Source organism: Andrographis paniculata, unplaced genomic scaffold (assembly GCF_009805555.1).
Source record: "Andrographis paniculata isolate CXL003 unplaced genomic scaffold, ASM980555v1 Contig55END, whole genome shotgun sequence".
Taxonomy (NCBI): domain Eukaryota; kingdom Viridiplantae; phylum Streptophyta; class Magnoliopsida; order Lamiales; family Acanthaceae; genus Andrographis; species Andrographis paniculata.
The window spans coordinates 3,201,692-3,225,487 of NW_026137590.1; the positions used below are offsets into that span (position 1 = coordinate 3,201,692).

At 35.3% G+C, this 23,796-nt stretch overlaps 1 protein-coding gene across 1 annotated transcript; it reads right to left on the minus strand.

Annotated features, from left to right (window-relative positions):
* Window positions 1-1,118: 1,118 nt before the first annotated feature.
* On the minus strand, window positions 1,119-23,745 carry LOC127256446 (clathrin heavy chain 2-like). The gene is made up of 30 exons (XM_051282462.1): window positions 23,511-23,745; window positions 23,016-23,220; window positions 20,436-20,524; window positions 20,156-20,234; window positions 19,927-20,054; window positions 11,659-11,757; window positions 11,447-11,555; window positions 10,048-10,127; window positions 9,643-9,870; window positions 9,496-9,561; window positions 9,024-9,140; window positions 8,699-8,896; window positions 8,463-8,579; window positions 8,253-8,312; window positions 8,053-8,139; window positions 7,549-7,632; window positions 7,309-7,443; window positions 7,160-7,222; window positions 6,980-7,084; window positions 6,698-6,810; window positions 6,347-6,599; window positions 6,113-6,249; window positions 5,756-6,034; window positions 4,670-5,672; window positions 4,061-4,546; window positions 3,796-3,966; window positions 3,529-3,714; window positions 2,421-2,543; window positions 2,219-2,329; window positions 1,119-1,969 (listed from the first exon to the last, which is right to left on the minus strand). The coding sequence occupies exons 1-30, from the start codon at window positions 23,553-23,555 to the stop codon at window positions 1,811-1,813; spliced, it is 5,115 nt and encodes a 1,704-aa protein (XP_051138419.1). The 5' UTR covers window positions 23,556-23,745; the 3' UTR covers window positions 1,119-1,810.
* Window positions 23,746-23,796: the final 51 nt, after the last annotated feature.

Sequence of the window (23,796 nt, forward strand, 5' to 3'; positions counted from 1 at the left end):
CTTCTTTTTCTTGTTGCTTGAGTATAAAATATTCAATTGAATGTAATAGTAATAATAAAATAAAAATAAATATAAAAATAACTTCATTGTCAAATTAGATTTCATACATATCATTTGATAGAATAAAAAAGGTTCGGCAGAGTACTGACCAAGTCAGTCCATCCGCACAAAAAAAAAAAAAAAAAAATCTTTCAAATAAAAATTCAAATATTAAAAAGTTTTTATTATTATTTTTAGTTCGGTTGTTAATGTGTTCGATCCTTTCGTTTCAATAAAAAAATAATAATAAAATAAATCCTAATTTGTGTATCTCTCTATCACTTTATAGAATAGAATTCTAATATAATAGAGAAAGAATAGAATTCTAATATAATAGAGAAAGACTTCTTTACTTTATAGGAACATTATGTTATGTGAAATGTAAGTATTATCTTCTTTAGTTGGGAGAGATGGTTGTGTGGATTAAAGTGTAGGATTACTAATCTGATCCAATACCTATATCTCAAATCCACAAAAAAAATACACTCCATATAATTTTGATGGTTATAACTTTATCATTTTATCCATATTATAAAATCATATTTACAATAGTAAAAGAAAAAGGAAATGCATAAATAAAGAAGAAGTTACAAAAATTCTAAAATATTTGAACTTAAAATAACAAAAAAAAATTTGAGGAAAAAATAGTCAGTGAAACATTTGTGTTTGGCAAGAGAATTTAGGTGAGGAGTATTAAGTATAATAATTTGAGATAATTTGAATATTAAGTGATGTGATTGAAGAGAGAAATGATTATTTATTTTTTTATTTGTAACAAAAAAAAAAAAAAAAGAACTATTGTAGGATGTTTGGGAATGAGGGAGTATAACATAACATTCCCCACATTCATTCTTCTCACTTGACTGTAGAGTGAGTTCAACTTACCAATTAAGATGCTTCAAGATAAAAGGATAAATTGCAATTTTTATTAGTATAAATAAATACATATTCGGTTATCACCTTTATTTTATAATTTTACAAAATCAATGATTTGGGATTTGTTTCTTTTTTTTTAGGATCTGATGAATTACACATATTCTCAAGAACAAACATATAGTATATCTTTTCCTCAATATATCATATTTAATATTTATTTAAATAAAAAATAACCTTGAAAATCCAATCAAGACCCAAATAGTAATAACAATACACTTGATCCTTAATGTGATTGTGGGCATAATTACACATAACAAATACAAATTTATTTCTGAATGCATTTATCTATATATATCTGTTTTGAGCAAAAAAGATGAATTAAACACAATATTGATACCGAAAGCATGCATAACAGCATAATGGATTTCCATATGAAAACAAAATTGGACTATATTACATAGAAAGATATCAAACAAACAAGAAATGGCCACCAAAACCAGAAGTAGTTGTCTAATTATAATCTCATGCTTCTATTCTTTGCTTTCAAATATAACGTCAGCTTGCAATGCTAGTGCTAGTGCTAGTGCTAGTGCTAGTGCTAATGCTAATGCTAATGTTGCCTAACGCTCTGCAAAACATATTATTCACTATTCACCACCAAAGAATGCCACAACCAATATATCCCTCTATCCCCAACCCTTTCCTATCCTATGGGACTCCACATTATTATTATTATTATTATTATTATTATTCTCTAATTTGTACCAAGAAAACAAAACAAAAGAAACCAAAAGGCTGTGTGACAGACAAATGTGAAGGAACCAGAAAAATACCAAATTGTTGTCTCGCAAGGCATTCACACGGTGTTTAGAGAAATTCCCCGCCAAATGAGCAGTTAGTAAGACCCCATTGGTGGCATTCCAAACTGGGACATTGGAGGCATGCCTGGGATGCCCATGGGCAGTGGTGGGGGTGGCCCTGAATTGAAACCCCCGCCCATACCCGGCATAGTTGGAGCGGGTAAAGCAAGGGGCAGCAACTGGGCGTACATATTCTGCACCAAAGAATCAATCAAACAAGTCAAACATCTCTGTTAGTAACTAGTACTTCATCATGTTATTAAAGATGGCACAAATTGGCTTAAAACAGAATACCGGTCTGTATCCTTCACAGTTAGCTTGAAAGAATAGATAAATAAAGATAAAAAAAAAAAAAAAAAAGAGCAATGCATGATTCTTTCCGGACGAGAGTGGTTGACGCTTTGCATGTAATGAATGAAAATAAGAGAGTTGAGAGTACATACTTGTTGCTTCACAACATCCTTCTCCTCCTCGTCTTTAGCTTTTTCTTTACTTGCATTCTCTATCTTATCCTTGATTAGTTCATCAACTTTGCCACTATATTCTCGGATAAACTGCGAAGCAATGAAATATTATGCCAGTGCTATACAGAAGTTACAAAAATATAAACGGAAATGAAACAGAAAAGAATGGATGCAGAATCACCTGTAACAAATATGGAAAAGTAAAGTCTATCATGTTATTTATCCAGGCAAGTTCGAGTGCACAATCCGGACGGATCAAATCGTAACAAACAAAGAGGCATGAGGCAAAGCACTCCTTCTTTCCCTACAAGCACATAGCAACAATTCAGATACCAGAATCCGACCATCCATATATTCCTTGGTAATATGAAGGAACCAATAACCATGTCAGCTAAATATTACAAACTTAGAACTAGCTGCACAAAGAACAATAATACAGTATCTCTTGAACAATTGCAACAGAATATTAAAAGGTCAACTCTTCGAGCAAGATATTAAACAAGTAATTAGTTTTGGTTAACAATGTACATCAGAGATTGAGGGACCCAATATAAATCTATATTAGAATAAATGAAAGAAGAACTTTTCACTAAAGGGGGGTGGTGCTGGACTAGATGGGTTTAACGTGTCCAGTCCCCACCAGGCTTCTTTCAGAAAATTCACATATTTTGTCTGGGTAATTGTACCAAAACAGGAAAACAAATTATAAATGCTGCAATATCTCAAAATAAATATAAATTACAGATTACATGATGCATAGTTCAACAGGAAGAAAAGGATCTTAAAAAAAAATGGTTTTAATATGCTTAACAAGTGACATTGTTAAATATCTGAAATAAATAAATAAACAAATAAGCTTAAGGGTTTGTTTCTTTTGAGAAAATTCTCACACATTTTACCAAAACAATTACTATATCACACACTCATTATTTCTATATTACCTATACAATTCTCTATACCTCACATAAAAAAAAATTCTTTCAAACCAATACACAAAACAAACACACCCTAAGTATTTATCCGATTTATTTAATATAATTGTAACAAATACTTTTCGTGAATGAAATTGGGGCAGGAGTCAGATAACCTGACCATGATCTCTTGCCCCCGTTATGTCCTGAAATTTAAAATTCTTGTCCCATTCTCATTCCAATTACCAATTACCAATTTTCAATACCAAAATCATTACATCCTATGGCTACCCTGTCTACGTCGCATGCATAGTGCTATTAGGAGTTTGACATGCAGATCACAGAATGCAAAGGTGTAAACACCATTATCCAATGTACCTGTTCAATTAAGTAAACAAGCAACTCCTCAGCTAGTTCACGATCACCAGATTGCGAAGCTGTTTCTATTGCATCTTTATAAAGGCTATCTTTTTTCGACAAGGCAATAGACTGCTTCCATTTGCCAGCCTTCTTGTATATGTACGCTGCAACACGCCTCATCTCAAGCAGTTCGTGCTTTTCAATCTGTTAGGCAAAATGGGGTATTAAGCACTATCTTGAAGACAGCATAAAAAAAGTATTTAACAAAATCACAAGTCAACCCACCTTTTGAGCAAGGCCAATCTGATCAAAGTTATCATGTAAATCAATTGATTCCCGTAGTCTGTCATAATCTTCCTCCTCGACATAAGTTTCATTTAGAGCTTCATTCACAGCCGACACATTATTGCTCTGAACTGCTACCATATATGGTTTAATAAGGCGCAAGTGACCCGCCTAATTGGAGTAAATAATATGTTTCAGAAGCTGATGCTATTAAACATATATGCGTGTGAAGTAGGGTTAATATACAAGAAGTAGAAGTATAAACCTTTCTCATAATGTCCACAACACGAGTGTGATCCAGACGAAGAGCAAGAACATTCAGAACATCATTTATAAGATCAGGGTGCTCTTGCAAATAGAAGTGCACAGCCTTATAATACAGCTCCACATTGGCAACTTTGACAATGATATCTTTGAATTGCATGTGTTCCCAGGCTTCTGGAGAATGATTCATGACAGTTGTTGCGGCATTATCAAATTCATCATATTGAATGTATAAGTAGGTAAGTTCTTTCCAGTGTTGTTGTTCATCACATGCTCGGATCAGCTTGGGAATATTGAGACGAGTAGAGAACAGTTTGATGTGCTCCATGAGCTTGTCATGGCGGTATCTGGCATACAGGACACCCAGCTCTGTGAAGATACCCATGTGAGCACGTTCTAAACCTAGACCACTCTCCATAAGAGATATAAGCTCGTTAAAGCATCCTCTGTTTTGATAGTATTCACTAACCTCCTCAAGGTCATCCACCTGTATGAGTAGACAAAAGCATCAAATGATATAATTACACATCCCTCATTGCAAAAGTTGAAAGAACGAATCAATTTTATAAAGAATCCAACACTGGGATTAATTTGGTATTCAGTTAAGAACCTGTATAATGATATTGAGGCCACAAATCTGGGCCAAGCGGAACTCCTCAGCATCCACACAAGCAAAACAGACTTCCTTCCATGTCTTTGCACTATTTGCCTTCCGTGCTGCATCCACAGCACCTTGGAATTGATTTAACTTCACTAGTGTAATTGCCAACTTGCCCCAGTTAGATATAAAAGCGAATATAATCTTCGCAGCCTCATATAGAGCTTCATCATACAAGCGATCACCAACATTAGGTAGGTTGGCAACATTTGGCATAAGAATAAATTCTTCAATTTCTCCGAGCCCATCTATCCTAGCATATGCATAAATGAGCTCACTGTCCACTTTAGGTTCCCTCGCCTTTTCCCTAACCATGATAAGATATTTCACCAAGTCATGGTACACATTCGCTTCTTCTGCAGCTCGAATTACTTCCAGGAATTGAGTGGCATCATCAGCACGAATAAATGACTCAATTGCATCACTCACCATTCCTTCCCGAAGTTGCGCTTTAGCAACTTCACTCCAAACAGCATCCTCTTCAACACGATAAGCAAATTCTACAGCTCGGTTGATATCACGAATGTTATCCAATAACACATTAACAGCCCGGACATTCAAATTGAACTTCTTGAATATAGCAAATGCTTCTTCATACAATTGAGCTTCCACAGCCACTTCACCAACAGCTGGGCCATCAAAGTTATCAAGTCTATTAATATAGTCCATAACCCTGGATGGATCAGCCTTGATTGCGGTCAAGATAAGTAAATTCTGCAGGTTGAAGTTTCCGCTGAATGCAGAATTTTGAAGCACGATCTTTTCAAGTAATTCAATTAGTTCATGGGGAAGATCAGCAGTCATAAAAGCTTTAACAGTCGCGGAAACTTGCTCTGGGCTTTGGCTTTCAGGTAAAGCAGTAGATACAACCTGATCAATGAGCAACCTTCTAAACTCATTTTCAGGATCAAGAACTTTTGCCCAGAGATCAGCATCCATTCTTTCAACTACATACCTGAGAAAGGAATGACGGTTCATCAATCTCTAGAAGAAAAAATGAAACTAATGCACCACTGCTAATACAACACAATCACAAACCTAGCTTGAAGCTTGAACAAAGAGTTCTTATTTGTCACATTAACAAGTTCATCATCACATTGACCTCTTTGGTATGCAACGACAGCGAGGGTAGGATCACGCTTCTCACAATATTTACCAACAACACGTGAATCATAGTATGGGTTCGTGGTGAGGAAGTGTTCTGGATTATTGTTGCTGTCGATTATGATTTTACCCAAAGCATTGTGGACATGCACATCTTGGCTTCCTTCACTGACAAGATGCTCCAAGAACTGAGTAAGCAGACGAAGACGATTCCTGCATATCGAGTCTTATGCGTAAGTGAACCAAGGCTAAAGGTCCCTCAAAACAAAATTGTGAGAACAAATATGGTACCTTTTCTCACATTGCTCCACCAGAGGTTCAACTGGAAGCAGAGAACGGACAGAAAGTATAAGACCTTTAATAAAATCTTCAGGGCACTCATCATCTAAGAGCTGCCCAACAACTAACGGAGCATTCCCTGGATTGACCTATATTATATAAAAAATAAATAAACAAATAAAAGGATTACCACTTATGACAAACCATTTTTTTTTATCTAAATAAAATTTCAATAGAAACGGACACCTTCTGCACGTAACCCTCAATATAGCGAAGCATGTTGTTTGAGTACAGATAATGTGTGAGGTCAGGCACAAAACCAAAGCGGTCACAAACATTAATCAATGGCCGTGCATCAGGAAGCTTTGCTTCCATCAGAAAATTCTTAGTCTTTTCAGGATCATAGAAATCGGATTCTCTTGTTACACGCTCCACCTCTTTAATTTGCCCAGTCTTGGCAGCTGCTTCAATGTACTTGAAGTGGATCTCAGGATCCTCACTGCCATGCATTAATAATTAGTGTGTCAAGTAATTCAATTATGAATAAACATGCCATCCATTGACTATTGCAAACCTAGTCCACTCTAGAAAGATCACCTGGAGCTAAGATATGAACCCAAGAAGAAGTACAACCCTTCGTATGATTTAAACTTCTCAAAGAGCTTAATGCATTCTTCAACTCCCAATTGTTCACAGTATTCTTTGGCAACCTACATAAGTAACAGTAGCCAATAGGACAGCATAAAAATATTACATTTCATCACACAACTGAATGCCATACCTATCGCTTGATGAGTCTAGAATGAAAAAATCATATCAATTGTCTTGAATGGCCAAAAGACATGATTTTGCATTTTTATTGGCGTTTAGCTTTCTTACCTGAACAATTATCTGAAGATTTCCTCTTAAGTTGACCAATAAAAGATCCTTCATACACTCCAGTGCCCATTCCTTGGAAAGTGTCCCAAAGAACTCCACAAGATTCTGAAATGAATCAATAACCAAGAATTAATGCAATGGCTTAAAGGAACCAGAGAGAAACAACTAGATTTTGGTAACCTGTGGCTCAATTGCATGAGTATTCACAATGACACGTTTGATGTCAGGCAATTCTGAGTAATGCTGCAAGCATGAAGAAGTTGATTAAGATAGACATGCACGCACATCCAACAGACTCAGCTGATCACATACTAAGCCAACATTGATACCTGAAGTGCCCTGATGTATAGACCAGCTTTCTCACAAAGCTGTCCTATAACAGGCCTGTCATAGTGAGTAAACATTCCATTGGCCAAAATCGCATCAGCAACATTTGGAAATGTGACAAGATTTATCTCGAGGACCTGGATAAAAGAAGGAAATGGTGATATTAATCAGACAAATGCACCTCAAGTTGCTTCCCTACAAAAATAGTTAAAGAAAAAAGAACTCAAAAATCAAAAATTGACCTTAGTCTGAAGATATGAATGCTCTGGCAAATTTGGCTTCAGAACATCCAGCAGAAATGCTGTTGCTTCACGAATCATGTTCCGCTGGTGGGAAAAAGTGATTGGAGAAAAATATCATCTAAACTAATAGAACAAAAATTTAGGCATCCATAAACATGCTTTCATAAAAATAAAATAACAAACACAGAATCAGTAAAATTGTTGAAATCGTGCTTTAGTCTGCTGCGTCAACTTTATTTTCTTTATTTTATTTATGTTTCAGTTTTTTTAAATTTGTGGACTATTTCAAATAACTTAGTTAGGGTTGTTCCTAGCTTTTAGGAAGTAGTTGGTGATTCAGTTTTTATTGCTATTTATATAGCCTCTCCTCAAGCGAATAAACAATAAGATCAAGTTTCAGTTTCTCAATTATTTCTCCTTCTAATTCCTAAAATAAACCAACAAAAATACTTAGCATGGCAAATTAGATGGTTTAAATTCATAAGCAAGCTAAAGAACACAGACCTGTAGAAAGAGATCAGTGATAGTATTGTAATCAACTGGACAGCCACCCTCCATTTGAGACATCATCAAAGCAAAATTAACAGCTCCCTACAGAATCAAGTACAGTCATAAGTTACCTCTGACATAATAAAGGAATATTAACCGTCACCTTTATTTTCCAGGTTTAGATACAGAGTTTTGCCTCATTAACTTGAGTGTACCTGAGAATCAGTACGCAATATGGTTTGCAGAAGGAACAAATAGTCTGGTGTGTAGCCAACCTGTTTCAAGATAGTTTTTATTTTTATTGGTAGCCATTACACAATGAAGGAGGGATGTGTATAATGATCCAATAAAAAGCAGTTTTTCCAGCCCTGCCAATATCGTGAACACAAAGAGGAAGAAAGCGAAAAGTTTAACTGCTTTAGAACCTGCTTTGAGTATATCAAAATTTTGTCAAACTCCCGGCGCTCCGCAAAAGCTGCCACAACTTTTGGTGTAGCTCTGGCTTTGATATATATTTTCAGTGCAAGATCATTGTCAACAGTCTACAGAATAGATATGATAAAGTTTATAAAATGCAATCAAAGTTGAAATTTTAACAAGGCAAAAAACAAAATATCTGGGAAGGATCATCCATTCAAACATATATGTAAGTTTATATAACCTTAACAAGGTCTCCAAGATCCTCACTGCATTCGAGTTTATCCTCAGCCAACCAATTCTCCAATAGATTCTTCTTGTTCTGGTTAACAACCAGACGAGATAACTCCAAAGACTCGAATGCATTGAGCTTTCCTTTGGTTAATAAAGTTCCAAAATATTGCAGTAATGGTGGAGTTTGCCCAGCTTGTACAGGAACACTCTGAAAGCTCAATTAATGTCAAACAAACCTTAAAGTAACCTAAGAAAATAGTTGCCATCACATTCCAGCAGCAACTTATCGAATGGAAAAGCTATGTATCTCAATTGCTGGATACTTGACATGGTACCTGAAATTTGGCAACAGTTTCAGGTGTCCGAAGGATGCCTTGCGGAGACTCTGCAGCAAGCTCAGCAGCCTCTTTATACTTTGTCTGAGCAAACAGTTCTTGGAAACGCTGAACAACCTGATAAATTTTAACCACAAGTCTATCAAATAGTAGAAACTAAGGGAATCAGGAACTATTTTAAACTTCCTGAAGTGACACCAAAATTGTATTGGGACACATGCGTTTAACATACATAATTAATCACCCACAAAAGGAAGATATATGAAACCTCAAAGGTCATAAATCAAAGCTAGCACTCAATAAATAAAGGAAGCCTTACTCACCCTGAAAACATTTAGGATCCAAAAACAAAAACAAAAACAAAAAAAGAATGAAAAGAAAACCTTTTACGACACAACATATGATATACAATGACAACTTCTAAAACCCTATCTAGAAAAAATGACAGCAAAAAAATATGACATTAACTTACCAAGTTCTCTGCACCAGGTAGATTCCCTCTTTTGGCAAGATTGACAGCAAGTTCAAGATTATTTAACTATATAGAAACTTCAAGTCACTAGAAATGAATGGATAGTTTGAATACAACATTCTCCTACAAAATAAACTGAAAACATACTTGGCCACTGACAAAAGGGATAATAGTTGCTTCATTCACTGTAGCAAGTAACACCTGGCCTTTTCGATTGATTGCATAGAAACCTCCAACAGATGAAGCTTCTGATGTCAGAAATATCGGATCTGAACTAATTCTATTTCTATATACAGCTGTGGCCGTCTCTAAATCATATACAAACAGGAGGCCAAGCTTTGTTATCACATATATAAGACCATATTTATGTGATATCTGCAACATAAAACGAACACATCAAACAAGAATGTTGGATACATTCACCATCACATATGGAAGTTTATATGCATGGGATACTACAATGATGAAAAGAATCTAATTTCAATAAAGAATAACAAATAGCATAAATTCAAATATATAAACATAATATATGTATATTCTAAGAAGAAATACCTGCATGGCCACAGGAAAGTCATCAGCAAAATCAGGTGGGAAGAACAGATCTGCTTGCTTTTTCGTAAAAGATGGTTTCCCTGAGAAGTTTGACATACTCAAATTTGAGTATAGACAGTACTATTACGTATTAAATTCAGTCGTTTACTAAGACCGAGAATATAATTAGAGTTATATACTTGTCTTCACATTGTAGTTCATTTATAACCAAGTGGATTCTGTTTTCTAAGATTGAGAGAGAATTAAACATCAATTAGCCCTTTTGGCATTCATTACTCCAAATGATCCAATTATATATTATCTTTATTTCTCTATTGAAAATTTACTATTCAAACCATGTTCATACGGCAGATCATATGTTTTTGTCTCTCAAAACCATATAATTAAGTATTTTAACAAAGGATATTTGTCCCTGTTTAAAATTACGGTATGTTTGTCATAGTAGGGCTTATTATGTGTACATAATTCTTGCAAATTAACATGGTCTCAAGATGGTTATTACATGTGATAGTGTTCATCACAGATTAGCCAACCACTGGATTGCAATGGTCTTATTTGTATGTTTTCGACTGTAAAACAGCCAACATATTTGGATAATTTCACGGATGTGTGAAAGAAGTGGTTATGTAATATTGGACACGGTGTGGAAAAATGAAAGTGCATATATTTGTGGTCGTTATAGTCTATTACTGTTATCTACTATATCATACAATAAAATTATATAGCATATTGTATTGAACCGAAACTCAGCGCTTTTAAATTGATTGATTTTTTTATATGTAGTATGAAAAATTGAGTTAAAAGTATAAAATATATTATTTTAAGTTGAATATTTGATTTTTTGTAATGAGTATTTGACTATTTGAAAGTTTTTTTGACTTTTTGACTTTTTTAAAAAATATTTTGTATTGTTTATTATTATTTTTAAGGAATCGTAATTAAGAAATAGTGTTGGAAAAACATAGCGCCAATTGCTCAAATGATTTTTAAATCTTTTTATATACCAAGAAGAGATTTTAGAGTATATAGATCCCAATGAATTTAAATTAGAGGGGATTTTCAACCCCTCAAAAGAGCTACCTAGAAACACAGTAACTGTGATGGGGAGTTATTTTTGAAATGTGACAGCCAAAACAAGAGAAAACAAATTTGAGTAATTTCTTTTACACATTTAATTTATAGTGATTGTTTTAATTCAAAATCAAGAGAAAATAAACTTGTGACAATGTAGTTCAAGTTTTAGGCTATCACAATGCATTGTTAGTCATTATTGTATTCTAGCCTTTATGATCCAACATTAAGCCAACTTATAGTCATAATATGAAAAACATTTAACATGAATACTATCAATAATGTCATGAATAAACCAGGATATCAAAACAAATGGAAGATTATCGACCTGGCTGAGCACCAAGCTCAATGACATGCAATTTGGATGTAATCTGACCGGCATTACAGGTTTTTGAAGCAAAGGAAATAAGAATGGAATCCTTATCATTCCCTGGTACCTGCTCAGATACATGAACAAACAGAAAAAATAAAAAACATAAGATGAATTTGCAGGGAAGAAGCCAAAAAAACAGAAATATATTTTTAGAAAACAACACCTACTCTTAAAGTGGCAAATGATGCAGCATGTGCTTCAAGAGCTTGACTACGCTGTTGGTCAACCGAGAACAACTGCATATTTCCTTTGACCAGTTGTGGACGCTGAGAAAGAAAATCATTTCAGTAACTTCTTGTCAAAGATAGCCAATAATCTAACGCTCATGCTATTTGAAAGACTTTTCAACATGGAGTGGAAACTCCATAACGTGCAAAAAAGAGTAACTGATCTATAATAATAATAATAATAATGATGTTAAGAAGGGGATCCAGGGCCTCCATCCTCTCCAATTCGTATTAAGTGGAGTAATCCGTCACTCTTATATTTAAGAGGGAGTTCCATAATTTTCCAACGTGAGATAACAATATTCAACACTCCCTCCTTCAGATGATATCATCTCGAAATCCTAAATAGGATCAATATACAATATGGGCATCATGGCTCTAAGACCATGTTAAGAAAGATATCCGGGGTCTTCATCTTAAAACAAATTGGAATTAAATGGAGTAGTCCTTCACCCTTATATTAAAGAGGGAGTTCCTACAATTTTCCAATGTGGAATAACAATATTCAACAAATATAATAATAAATATATTATTCACCACTAGATAGAAAACACAAACAGTGCCCACAACAAAAACAAAAACAAAACAATAACAATAATAAATGATGTGTTTGTACTTTCACAACCATTACCATTCTACAATAAATAAAGCTTTTTTTAAAAAACATTACACCAACTCTTTTCATTTAAAACATCATGTTAAGAAACATCAATTTCGGAAACCTATTTTTTATTAAAAAAAATTCAAATCCAAAACACGAATAACAAACCTGATGCGTCACTTTATCAATTTAAATTTTAGGTGAGGTGGTTATTTAGCAGGTTATATTAGTGATTGTTGGAAATATTAATATATATAAAATGATAATATGATACTTTAGGTAAGGATGTGAGGTGGTTATTTAAGATGATATCAGATCGGGGAATCTTGTAGTATTTCTTTATGGCTCGTGAGGGGGCACATAGGAAATATTATTATATAATATGTGATGTATCTACCTATAGGCTTATGCTTTCAAATGAAGTTATTGAATAAGTGATAAAGGTTTTGTTTACTTGTATTTTTTTTTTCAATTTCTTTACTATCAATCCTTAAGATCTCCTGTAAAAGCATATCACATCCAGCACATTTTGTAAGCAAAAGATTCAAAAAAAATAGAAATTTAAAAAATCACAACTAAAAACACACCCAAAATAGTACATATTTAGCTGCTAGGCACAGAGAAGCGCTGAAAATTCATAGTAGATATAAACTTCTAAGTTGATCATATAGAAGGAATCATACGTACAATAAACAAGTAATAAAACTATACACTATTTCACATGCAAAACACGAACCACGGCATGTTAAACAAAAAACCTGATTCAGCAAATCTAATGTTATTCATCCTCAGCAAACATATGCCATCTACAGATATCTGAGCACAAATTTAATACAGACACTTCATAACCGGTATGAACTCTAGTAAACCAGTAACTTCAAATATGTCAAAGAGTATATATGCCCTAATTTATTAGATCCACAAGCATAACCACCAATTGTTCACATACTCATCCTGACCTTGCAAACAATTGATGACGTAGAAAAAAGGAAACACTAATCGTTCAATGCTATTGTTAGAAAATATTAGTAATTAGCAAGATTAATGCCTAGAATAATACTAAATTAATGTGCTAGATTAGTTCTTGGATTAGTGTATTTACATTAATTGGTGTTTTGCGCTTATCTTGTTGTTGGACTCTCGTTTGTAGATACATAAATAAATAATGTATATCCCTAATAGCTTAAACTTAGGTGTGACAATCATTCACATTATTTAACATGGTATCTGAACTTTAGGTCTCGAGTTTGAGTCTCACCATCCTCCATTTGTTGTCGTCACCGTGCAAGTTTCGTTTGGTAACGTTTATCCCCTCTTACATGTAAGGGGCGTGTTGGTGGACTTCTGTTTGTAGATAAATAAATAAATAAATGATGTGCATGCCTAATAGTTTAAGCTTTTAGGTGTAACGGTCATTTACATCATCTAACATAGTACCAGAGCCCTAGGTCTCAAGTTCGAGTTTCACCGTCCTCATCCAGCATATATCCATGTGCAAGTCTCGCATAAACATGATATCAGAGTCTTAGGACTCGATTCGAGTCCCACCGTATCCCATTTTTCATCGTCCATGAAAGTTTCTTTTGGTGGCGTTTATCCCCCTTTCACGTAAGAGGAAATGTTGGTTGACTCATGTTTGTAGATATAATAAATAAATAATGTGTATTCCTAATAACTTAAGCTTTTAGGTAAGACGGTCATTTACATGGTATCAGAGTCTTAGGTCTCGAGTTCGAGTCCCAGCATCCCCCGTTTGTTGTCGTCCACGTGCAAGTTTCGTTGACTCACGTTTGTAGATATAATAAGTAAATGATATGTATCCCTAATAGCTTAAGCTTTTAGGTTGTCTTCTTACACCTGAGAGGGCGTGTTGGGAATTCTCGTATTTTAGAAAAATAATTAATGATGCATATCCCTACAAGAGGGATAATCGCCAACAAATTATCAGCATCGTTGTTTTGCCTTAACTCAATGTTCATGGAATTTTCAATTGACCTGTATGTACCTTAATCTTTATTAACGAAATTCATCTCAATAGACAATCGTATTTCTCTTCCAATGTTTTCAATCTCAACATGATATCATAGCAAAATATCAACGTTCTTGTTTTGCCTCAAGTAACATTCTTTTTTTGCCTGAACCATGTTGCTAAATCTGGCTTTAATTAATCCTTCCCACCATCTCTAACTCGAGGTACACCGGAAACTAGACTGATGTAAGCAGTGTCACCGAATTAATCTCATGCACAATGCGTGAGATACACGTGGGAAGCACCAACCACCAATCTCATTGGAATTTGGTGAGTCATCTCATTTTCTACCTCTGGTTTTACTCCTAGGGTGTTTTATCCTTATCTACTTGGGAATTCTCAATTTTAGTTTCTTGGTTGAAGTTTGTTATGTCTACCACCGTGGCAGCTACTGCCAATACGATAATAAATGTCAATATTAATCTCAAATTAGTAGTCTCGGGATTACTACGCAGAATATTTCTATTAAATATGAGTTATCGATAAGGTATCAAACCTATGAATCTATTTGATTTGTGATTTTGTTTGAATCCAAGAAATGGTGATGAGTTGATATACGAAAACTAGGGGGTCACCCATCCTCAAATTACTTTAGAATGAGGACAGAAGCGCGTTGGAAGGACTCGTGTTGACCTGTGGGGCCAGCCTACGATCCTGACATGCTCGGCTTCGTGTGGCTTGCGGGCCGGGGTGTCACAATAAGCCTGCCCACAAGTCTTTCCATTTCCTTGTCCACGGAAATATTCTCCTCCGCACTTCCCAACTTTATATTTGGGTCAACTGGAGTACTTGTTGGTCTGCATGCTGTTTTACCTATTCCTTTAAGCAAGTCAGTAATATACTTTTGTTGAGATATGAAGATTTCTTTCTTGGAATGAGCCACTTCAATTCCCAAAAAATATTTAAGTCTCCCTAGTGTCTTGATCTTGAATTTTGTTGCAAGGCATTCACTTAACACTTGTTGCTCCTTTTTGTCATCCCCACTTACTATAATATCATCTACATACAATAATAAAATTGTTACTCCCCTGAAATTGAATGTTTGATAAATAATGTGTGATCCCTTTGGCTCTATCTATAACCCAAACCTGTAATAACTTTGGTGAATCTTCGAAACCATGCTCTTGGGGATTGTTTTAGCTTATATAGAGCCTTTCTTAACTTGCAAACAATTCCAGCAGCAACCTGTCCATTGTAACCAAGGGCAACTCCATGTATATTTCTTCTTCTAGGTTTCCATGTAAAAATGCATTATTCACATCGAACTATTGCAGGTCCCAATCATGATTTGTTATTAATGAAAATATTACTCTGACAGTGTTCATCTTAGCAACCAGGGCAAATGTCTCCAAGAAATCAACTCCATAGGTTTGAGTGAAGCCTTTGGCCACTAACCTTGCCTTGTAACGTTCAATGGTTCCATCAGCCATGTACTTTACTGCATATATCCATTTGCATCCTACGGGTTTCTTGTCAAACAATGCTTCAGATTACAGGGGAATTTGTGTGTGGAGTTAAGGTTTGTGAAAAAGGCTTTATGGATAGGTGAGAATTTTTCAAAAGATAAAAAAATTGATAGTGGGTAGAGTGGTTGTTGGGTGCAAGGGAACTAGAGATAATATTCTTTTTTATTTTCATTACGAGGTTACTAGACCTCTATATATATATATATATATATATGAGTCTGCAGCCTAGCTAATTCTAAGGAAAATAAATCTCCGATTATGGGATAGATCCTAAATACATAAACCTAAATAATATTAACGTACAACTGTTATAGAAATACAGCATAGCAAATATAAAATTTCCTAAAATACACAAATACAATCACGGTTTTGACAAGATCGCTGCCACTAGAAACCCTAATATGATGACGCTGCAATTACAGAGGCCACCTCCGCCACGACAGAGGAGTGTAGCCATTAAAAATCCTAATTTGGCTAAAACTTTAATTTATTGGAATTTAGCACCACCGTTGCAACAGAAGATTGTCGGTGCATTTCCACGACAGAGGATTGCCGCCTTTAGAAACCTTATTTTGGCCAAAATCATAATTTTTTAAGGTTTAGTCTCGCCACCACGACAGAGAATCGTTTTGAATGCTCCAAAGATTGATATATTGTTATGAAGTCCGTCCATAGTTAAACTCCACTTTTGGTCTCTTTTGCCAAGCTCGAGTTGATTTCTATGACACCAACTTGAGTTTGGGGAGTGTTAAGATATATTTAATATATTCGATAGGAATTGTAGTTAATATGATTGTTACTAAATTAATTTACTATTTGAATTTATCCATTTTGTATAAGGTTTATAAATAGACACTATTTTTATTGGTAATTAAAAACTTGGAAATTCTCCCAAAATGTAACAAATAGTATAGTAAATAATTAAATATGCTATTTGTTGTGCCTAAATGACTCATAGTTGTCAACACCAAATGGTGCACCGTGGGCATAAACTCCCTAGGGCCACGGCATGCGCCATTTGAGGCATGGTGCAGTATTGACAACTATGAACTGAAATATTCTTAAATGTACTATATAGTAAGGGTCTATTCTTTTGTGATTTCAAATTGAAATCAACACCCGCACCATTTTTAATAAAAATATATTATTTTCCTCACAAAACAGCATCAAAATACTATTTAAACAAAATTCAAATCGACACTCCATTTCAAATCAATTTCAAACCACAACCAAACAAATCCAATAAAGTGACACTATAGTTTTTCGTACGTCTGTGATACCGACGAATCCCGGCAATGTCGGGAGGATCGACTACTAGTAGTTTACTCGCGGTGGGTCCAAAGGAAAGCAACCCACTTTAAGTTGATAGTAGTACTTTGAATTATTTGGTAGCACTTTATTTAGTTGAGTATTTATAATTGATATTTAATTATGTTATTAGATCTAATAATAAGATTATTGGGCCATTAGAGCCCAATTAGAAGTTTTAAATATGATAAGAGTCACAAATCTTAGGGATCATCTAGGGTTTTGAGAATCAACCTTTTGCTTGGGGCGGAAGATATTCCGTTGTTTTGCTATTTTCTCTATTCAATAAAGATTCATATTTTACTACGTATCAATTGGTCCGACCTTCCGGATCTCAAAAGGGAGGATGAACACATGCTCTGGAGATGTGGACAGCCGTCTCAACGCGCTAGAAAATAGCCTAACTGTCTTGGCTGCAGCACATGCAGAGACGCAACAACAAGTGGATATGGTTAAGACGATGCAGAATCAGATGCAAAATCAGATAGGGGATATACAGAACCACATGATTGAACAATTTCATGAGTTGATGGCAGCCTTGTAGGGTAGCACTAGCGGTCCTACGATTATGGGTAATGACCCCACAGGATCCTCGGTTATGATTAATAGGCACAAACATAATGCGCCACCGACAAAAGGCCAACCGCTAGCCATCACAAACCCGATAGCAATTTCAAATATAACGAAACCGATATTTAATGGTACTAATACAATCGGTTAGATCGGAAAGGTAGAGCATCAGGATGTCATAGGGAATCGTCAAGTACTATTAGTAAGGGTTGCTATGGAATGAAGGACGTTGAATTGGTTATGCAACTTTCGAACCATGCACGAGGATTTATCATGGTGTGATCGATGCAAACATCCCTACAGCCCGACTTATGTGTGCCCATTGAAACAGATACATACGCTAATCATGGACAGAGGAAAGTCATGGGACCCGGGGTAGAACAAGTGGATGATGGAGATAGTAAGTTGTCAGGAATAGAGATAGCGGGACAAGGGGGACAGAAGAGGAACACAGTGGATATGTCCCTATCCTTGTATTCACTAGCGCCCTACACGGATACACAAACTATTAGGGTTTATGAAATGCTCAATAGAATACAAGTGGCGATGCTTTTAGATGGTTGTGCGAGTCATAATTTTGTGTCGCAAGAATTGGTGGGGAGATTATCATTGCCAATACAACATGTTGGTTTGTTTACAATGATGCTCGGGAACGGGAGAAAATTGTGGTCTATAGAAGTCTGTAGGGCCGTATAGTTGGGGGTTGGCAAGGCAAGTATTGTGACCGATCGTTATATATTTTTGCTTGGTAGTGTGGATGTCATATTAGGAGTTGTGTGGCTGCAAACTTTGGGTGACGTATGAGTCAATTGGGAAACTATGACAGTGACATATAACCAAGGAAAGGAGCTTATGATTCTTCAAGGAGAGCTGACCCTATCGCGCTCACAGGTGGCACGCCAAACCTCGTTGAAAACAGCAAATGCAGACTTTTGGGCTTTAGTGGGGGAACCGGCGAGTTGCGTAGAGACCAGAGGAGCCATATCAACAATTTTAGCCAACAGTGCAGGCCAGGTGGATCGCGAAAAAGTACATGAATAGTATCTAGACGGGTTTGAGGAGTCAGCAAGATCACCACCAAGATGCGATAATGATCATCGTAGAAAACTCCAATCAGGTTCTGATCCGATGTCCGTATGGCCTTATCGTTATGGTCACTTGCAAAAAGATAAGATCGGACGCATGGTGAAAGAGATGTTGACAATAGGGATCATTCACCCAAGTTCAAACCAATTCTCGAGTCCAGTACTATAGGTAAAGAAGAAAGATGGGAGGAGATTTCGTATTGATTTTCACCTACATTCTAGGTACCACCAAATTCGAGTTCAAGAGGAAGATGTGCCAAGACGGCATTTTGCACGCACAATGGACAATATATGTTTCTAGTAATGCCTTTCAGGGTCACTAATACACAAGAGACATTCCATTTTGCAATGAATGATCTATTCCGACTGTATCTGCAGGTTGTTATGGATCCAGGAAAGGTGTATGCAATTCAGACATGGCCTATTCTAACTTCGGCTTGGGGAATTCATGGTCTCCTATGTTTGATAGAATATTATAAAAGGTTTATACGTCGATATAGGGCTCCCTCCAGGCTGTTCACCAAATGAGATTTTAGCGGAGCGGCTGGGTTTAATGGGGAGCCAGGAGTTCTTGTTCGGCGGCCTGGTTTGGAAGAACAAGGCACAACATGATTCACTTAGGAGGAGCTCCAACAACAATTTTTAACTTTCCGCCTTGGGAACAAAGCGTCTTTCACGGGAGAGGCAATTGATACCGACGAATCCCGACAATGTCGGGAGGATCGACTGCTAGTAGTTTACTCGCGGTCGGTCCAAAGGGAAGCAACACACTTTAGGTTTATAGTAGCACTTTTAATTATTTGTTAGCACCTTATTTAATTTACTATTTTATAATTTATATTTAATTATTTTATTAGGTCTAATAATAAGATTATTGGGCCATTATGGCCCAATAAGAAGTCTTTAAATACATCGGAGTCACGGATCTTAGGGATCATCTAGGGTTTTGAGAATCAAGCTTTTGGTTGGAATGGAAGATATTCCGTTTTTTTGCTATTTTTTTTATTCAATAAAGATTCATATCTTCCTACGTATCAATTATATTCCATTGTTTTGCTCAATAAAGATTCATATTTTACTACGTATCAGTCAATATGCATGACAAACTCGCATATATAATTACAACAAAAGAAAATGACAATCACACACCTCAGGGGAACCAGGAGCAATCCCAATCAAAACCAACCACTTTTCTGAAGGATCACATTTATAATTGATTATTTGGTTGTTGGCGAGATTGGCAGTTCTATTAAACATCTTAACAGGTTCAGAATCACCTACATAAGAATACCACATGTAACAAGATCACAGCAGTCTGGAGAAAAACCAAAACCAAAAAAAAGATTGTAAAATGATAAGGCAGGAAGCATAATCTTACCTTCTATCGACCAATGATATACTGAGGATTGTGTAACTAAACCCATCATCTTAGGAGTGATCCACTTCCAAAATACAACCTGTCAAAAGGGCATATTATTCAAAGACAATAATCCAGCTCAACACACCCCTCACCCCACCCAAAAAAATAATAAATAATAAAAGAGAGAGAGAGAGAGAGAGAGAGAGAGAGAGAGAAAGGGAGGGAGAGGAGCTGGGTGGGAGAGAGATTTTGCACACTAGTGAATAGAGCATCAAATTATACAAGCAGGAGATCTTGCCTGCTCAGGCATCTGATGAGACTTCAGTTTTGCTTTTGCCTCAATGTTAAATATTTGCAAGTGATCTTGTGTAGTCCCAGGAAGGTGAGCTTCATTAAAAGAAAATTATACATTTAAATATTCACCCCATGGAAACAACACCTTTCATTATAATTTGATATAATTTTACATACTGATCAAAATTATACACAAATGTCTATGCATTTTGTGCATATTCTGAAACATACCCATAGTTTTAGTAACAGCCAAGAGTGTAAACTAAATCACTCCAATATATTGGAAAATTAAACATAAAGAAAAAAATTTCCATTTTCAACAAAAGAGTTTCCTCAAAATAATATTGCATGGAAGCCACAATTAGAAAAGAAATCATCATCATCTTTAGGTGTGTACCAATTCAATTATATTTTCCTATTTACCAACTGATTTAGAAATTTGAAAGATTTTTAGAATTTCTAAACTTTCTGTTTTGAATTTATATAAATTTAGCCCAAATAAGTTTTGAATTGAAATTGGAAGTTCAAATTTGAATTTAAAAGTATTCATTCATAAATAATATAGTATATGCATAGAAATATTAATATAAATTCAATTAAAAGATATTGAAGGGCCTTTTGGAATTATAAAATCAAAGCCAAAACTTAGAAGTAAAAACTGATCAAATGATTAAAATGAAAATTAAGCTTGAGATTCAACTTTGGTTGAAGAATGACAAAATCTGTTCCTTCTGAGCTGGAGATTTTCCCAAATTCTAAATTTAATGAGAATCGAAACTCAATCGGTAGCAAAGAAATTAGAATCAAATTTGATTGGAATACTCCTATCCAAAATTATGAAAAAAGAAAAAATTAATTCAAAATTCCAACTCGGATTTGATTCCAACTAACATCCTAATCATCTCCATACCCCTGATTTAAGAATTTCTCCTACTCTTTCGAATAGCAAACAATCTTTATCCTTAAAAGCGTCTTGGCAATTTCATCGTAATAGATACTGAGAGAAGAATATTTTTAGTATACTAATGCAGCAAGGTTAGCCATTGTTGTATAATATCAAAGTAGGAAAGTGCCAACATCCTACGATTCCAATCCGAGATCTTCCCAATACACATTCTTATCCTCTATATAGTGGATGAGGCCCATGGCTCACTTCAATATCAGTACCTCAACCTCAACAGACATTTTTGTACAATTCTTACATACACTTTATCGGACAGATATCAAATCACTTGCATGAAGTAATTTCTGTATGGTGAGTGGCGGAATCTTAAACACCAGGATAGGAACCTTTTTCTGCTAATCTTCCATTTTCATAAAAAAAAAAAAAAAAAAAAAAAAAAAAAAAAAAAAGGTTCCATGGTGCAAGGCAACAAGAGTAATAGTCTGCCTATAAATAGGAATGTAAATGGGTTCATGCAACGCACACTCACACAATAAGAGTCTGTCTGCCTAGAGTCAGGAGGTGTCTATCCTGCTATTCCTGGTGTGTGTTGCTGAAAGATGAGATATCATTATCAATTACTTAGGATGAAAGATGAGATCAAATCCCTAGAATAAAGATAAGACAATGCACGATAATTTGTCTTTTTTTCTCATCTTCCAAAATCATATTAGCTTACCTGGCTTCCTTTTTCCCCAATCCCATGTCAGTCTTCTTTTATTTCTTCTACTTGGTAATGGGCAATCTAAAATATTTTTTTTTCTTTCTTTCATTTTGAATCAGGTATTGGACTGATGAAAATGTTGAAGTTTCTTCTTTCTTTATCTTCATTTATGTAATTTTGTATTGGCATATCACTGAAAATACACTACTTGAGACAACCCAAATCACGTTCTCCAATGTGGGATGTGGACTCAAACTGCTGCTTATATGCATTTGCCTTCTAGTTATGCACAAGCCTTTAACAATCCATATATACATTCCATCCTTAGAATATTTAAAGCAGTTATTTAAATCAGTGTAATCATCTTTTCAAAATCAAAGCTAATATGTGACTCCCAAATACGTAAAGAGAGGTATACATCGGAAGAATCTAAACATTATTCCAGAATAAAATTCATGCATCTGATAAACATTGAAATATTAATATATTTTTTATGTTTGTTTTTAAACCATATATATACATGTGTATGTATGTATGATGGTCCACAGTCATTTGATAATATAATAGGATGCAAAAACTATGACTATGTTCTAGGTGTACGCACTTTTAATGTATATGCGGCATGACCTGTACATACAATAATTAGTTTGAATAAATTACTGAAGGGTAATATGCATGGTGCGGAGGTATTTTGGAGGAGTACAAAATGTTGAAGAACGTTTTACTACTTGAATAAACATATACAAGAAGACCTAACATATACTAACCAAGATTTATATAAACGTGCAACCGCAGACAACCATTAAATACCCCCAAAGTCTAAGGCAACAAAAGCTCATTGTTGAAATGCACTTATGTTGACTTTCAGTAATAAATGTTCAAATGCCTAATTGGAAATTCCATAAAATGCAAAAGCCATAGGCAAACAGGAAAATTATTTCACAAAACAGAAACAGATTAGAAGAAAGGTCACTCACCTTTTAGGGCTAAAATTCTGGAATTCGGATTCATCAATGCAGAGTCAGCAGTAATTGGCCGCCTCAGTGGCTGCGTTGGCATGTTCATATCTATAATTACCACACTGTTCTGAGGTGCAGTCTCCCGAACGCATATATAATTTTCAGATTCCATAGTCACATTTGTGAAAGTAATAAACTGCTGATTGATCCCTATGCTTGTCAGCTGCAATCGCCACATATTACACACACAAGCAACAAATCACTTCCATTTATACAAACTCATGTAACAAAAAGAAACAAATACAAAATAAAACAATGTCACACCCAACATCCACAACCAAACAGACAATACCAACAAGAAACATCAGTTACACAAAATCATATTAACCAATACCACCCTCACATCCAAACATGCACAAAAAAAGTGCCAACGCGAATCGCTTACATTACCTATCGTCGCAATTGGAAATAAAACGAATGTCATAAATTCAGCTAACTCATATCAAACCATACCGTGAGGGCTTCCTTCATTGTGATCGGAGCGCTGGTGGCCGCCATAACTGGCGAAGATCAAAGCCAGGAGATGGAAACTCCGGATCTGGAAATAATGAACGGCTGAATCAACCGCCAAAAACGATCAAACGCCCCCCAAGATCTGCAGAGAACCTCGAATTTTTCCCTTGCACCGAATGAGAAAGATCTTTAGACAGAGGGGTTTCCTCCAGAAAGAACGTCCAAACAAGCCTCACTTAACTGTAAACTTTCTTTTGAAAAAAACAAAAATAGAACTAAAGAAAAA

Coding starts and splice junctions, on each gene's coding strand:
- LOC127256446 (XM_051282462.1), bottom strand. CDS start 23,555: ATGGCGGCCACCAGCGCTCCGATCACAATGAAGGAAGCCCTCACG. Junction 23,221..23,510: donor CAATGAAGGAAGCCCTCACG/GTATGGTTTGAT, acceptor TGGCGATTGCAG/CTGACAAGCATAGGGATCAA. Junction 8,313..8,462: donor TTTTGATATACTCAAAGCAG/GTTCTAAAGCAG, acceptor ATCTTGAAACAG/GTTGGCTACACACCAGACTA.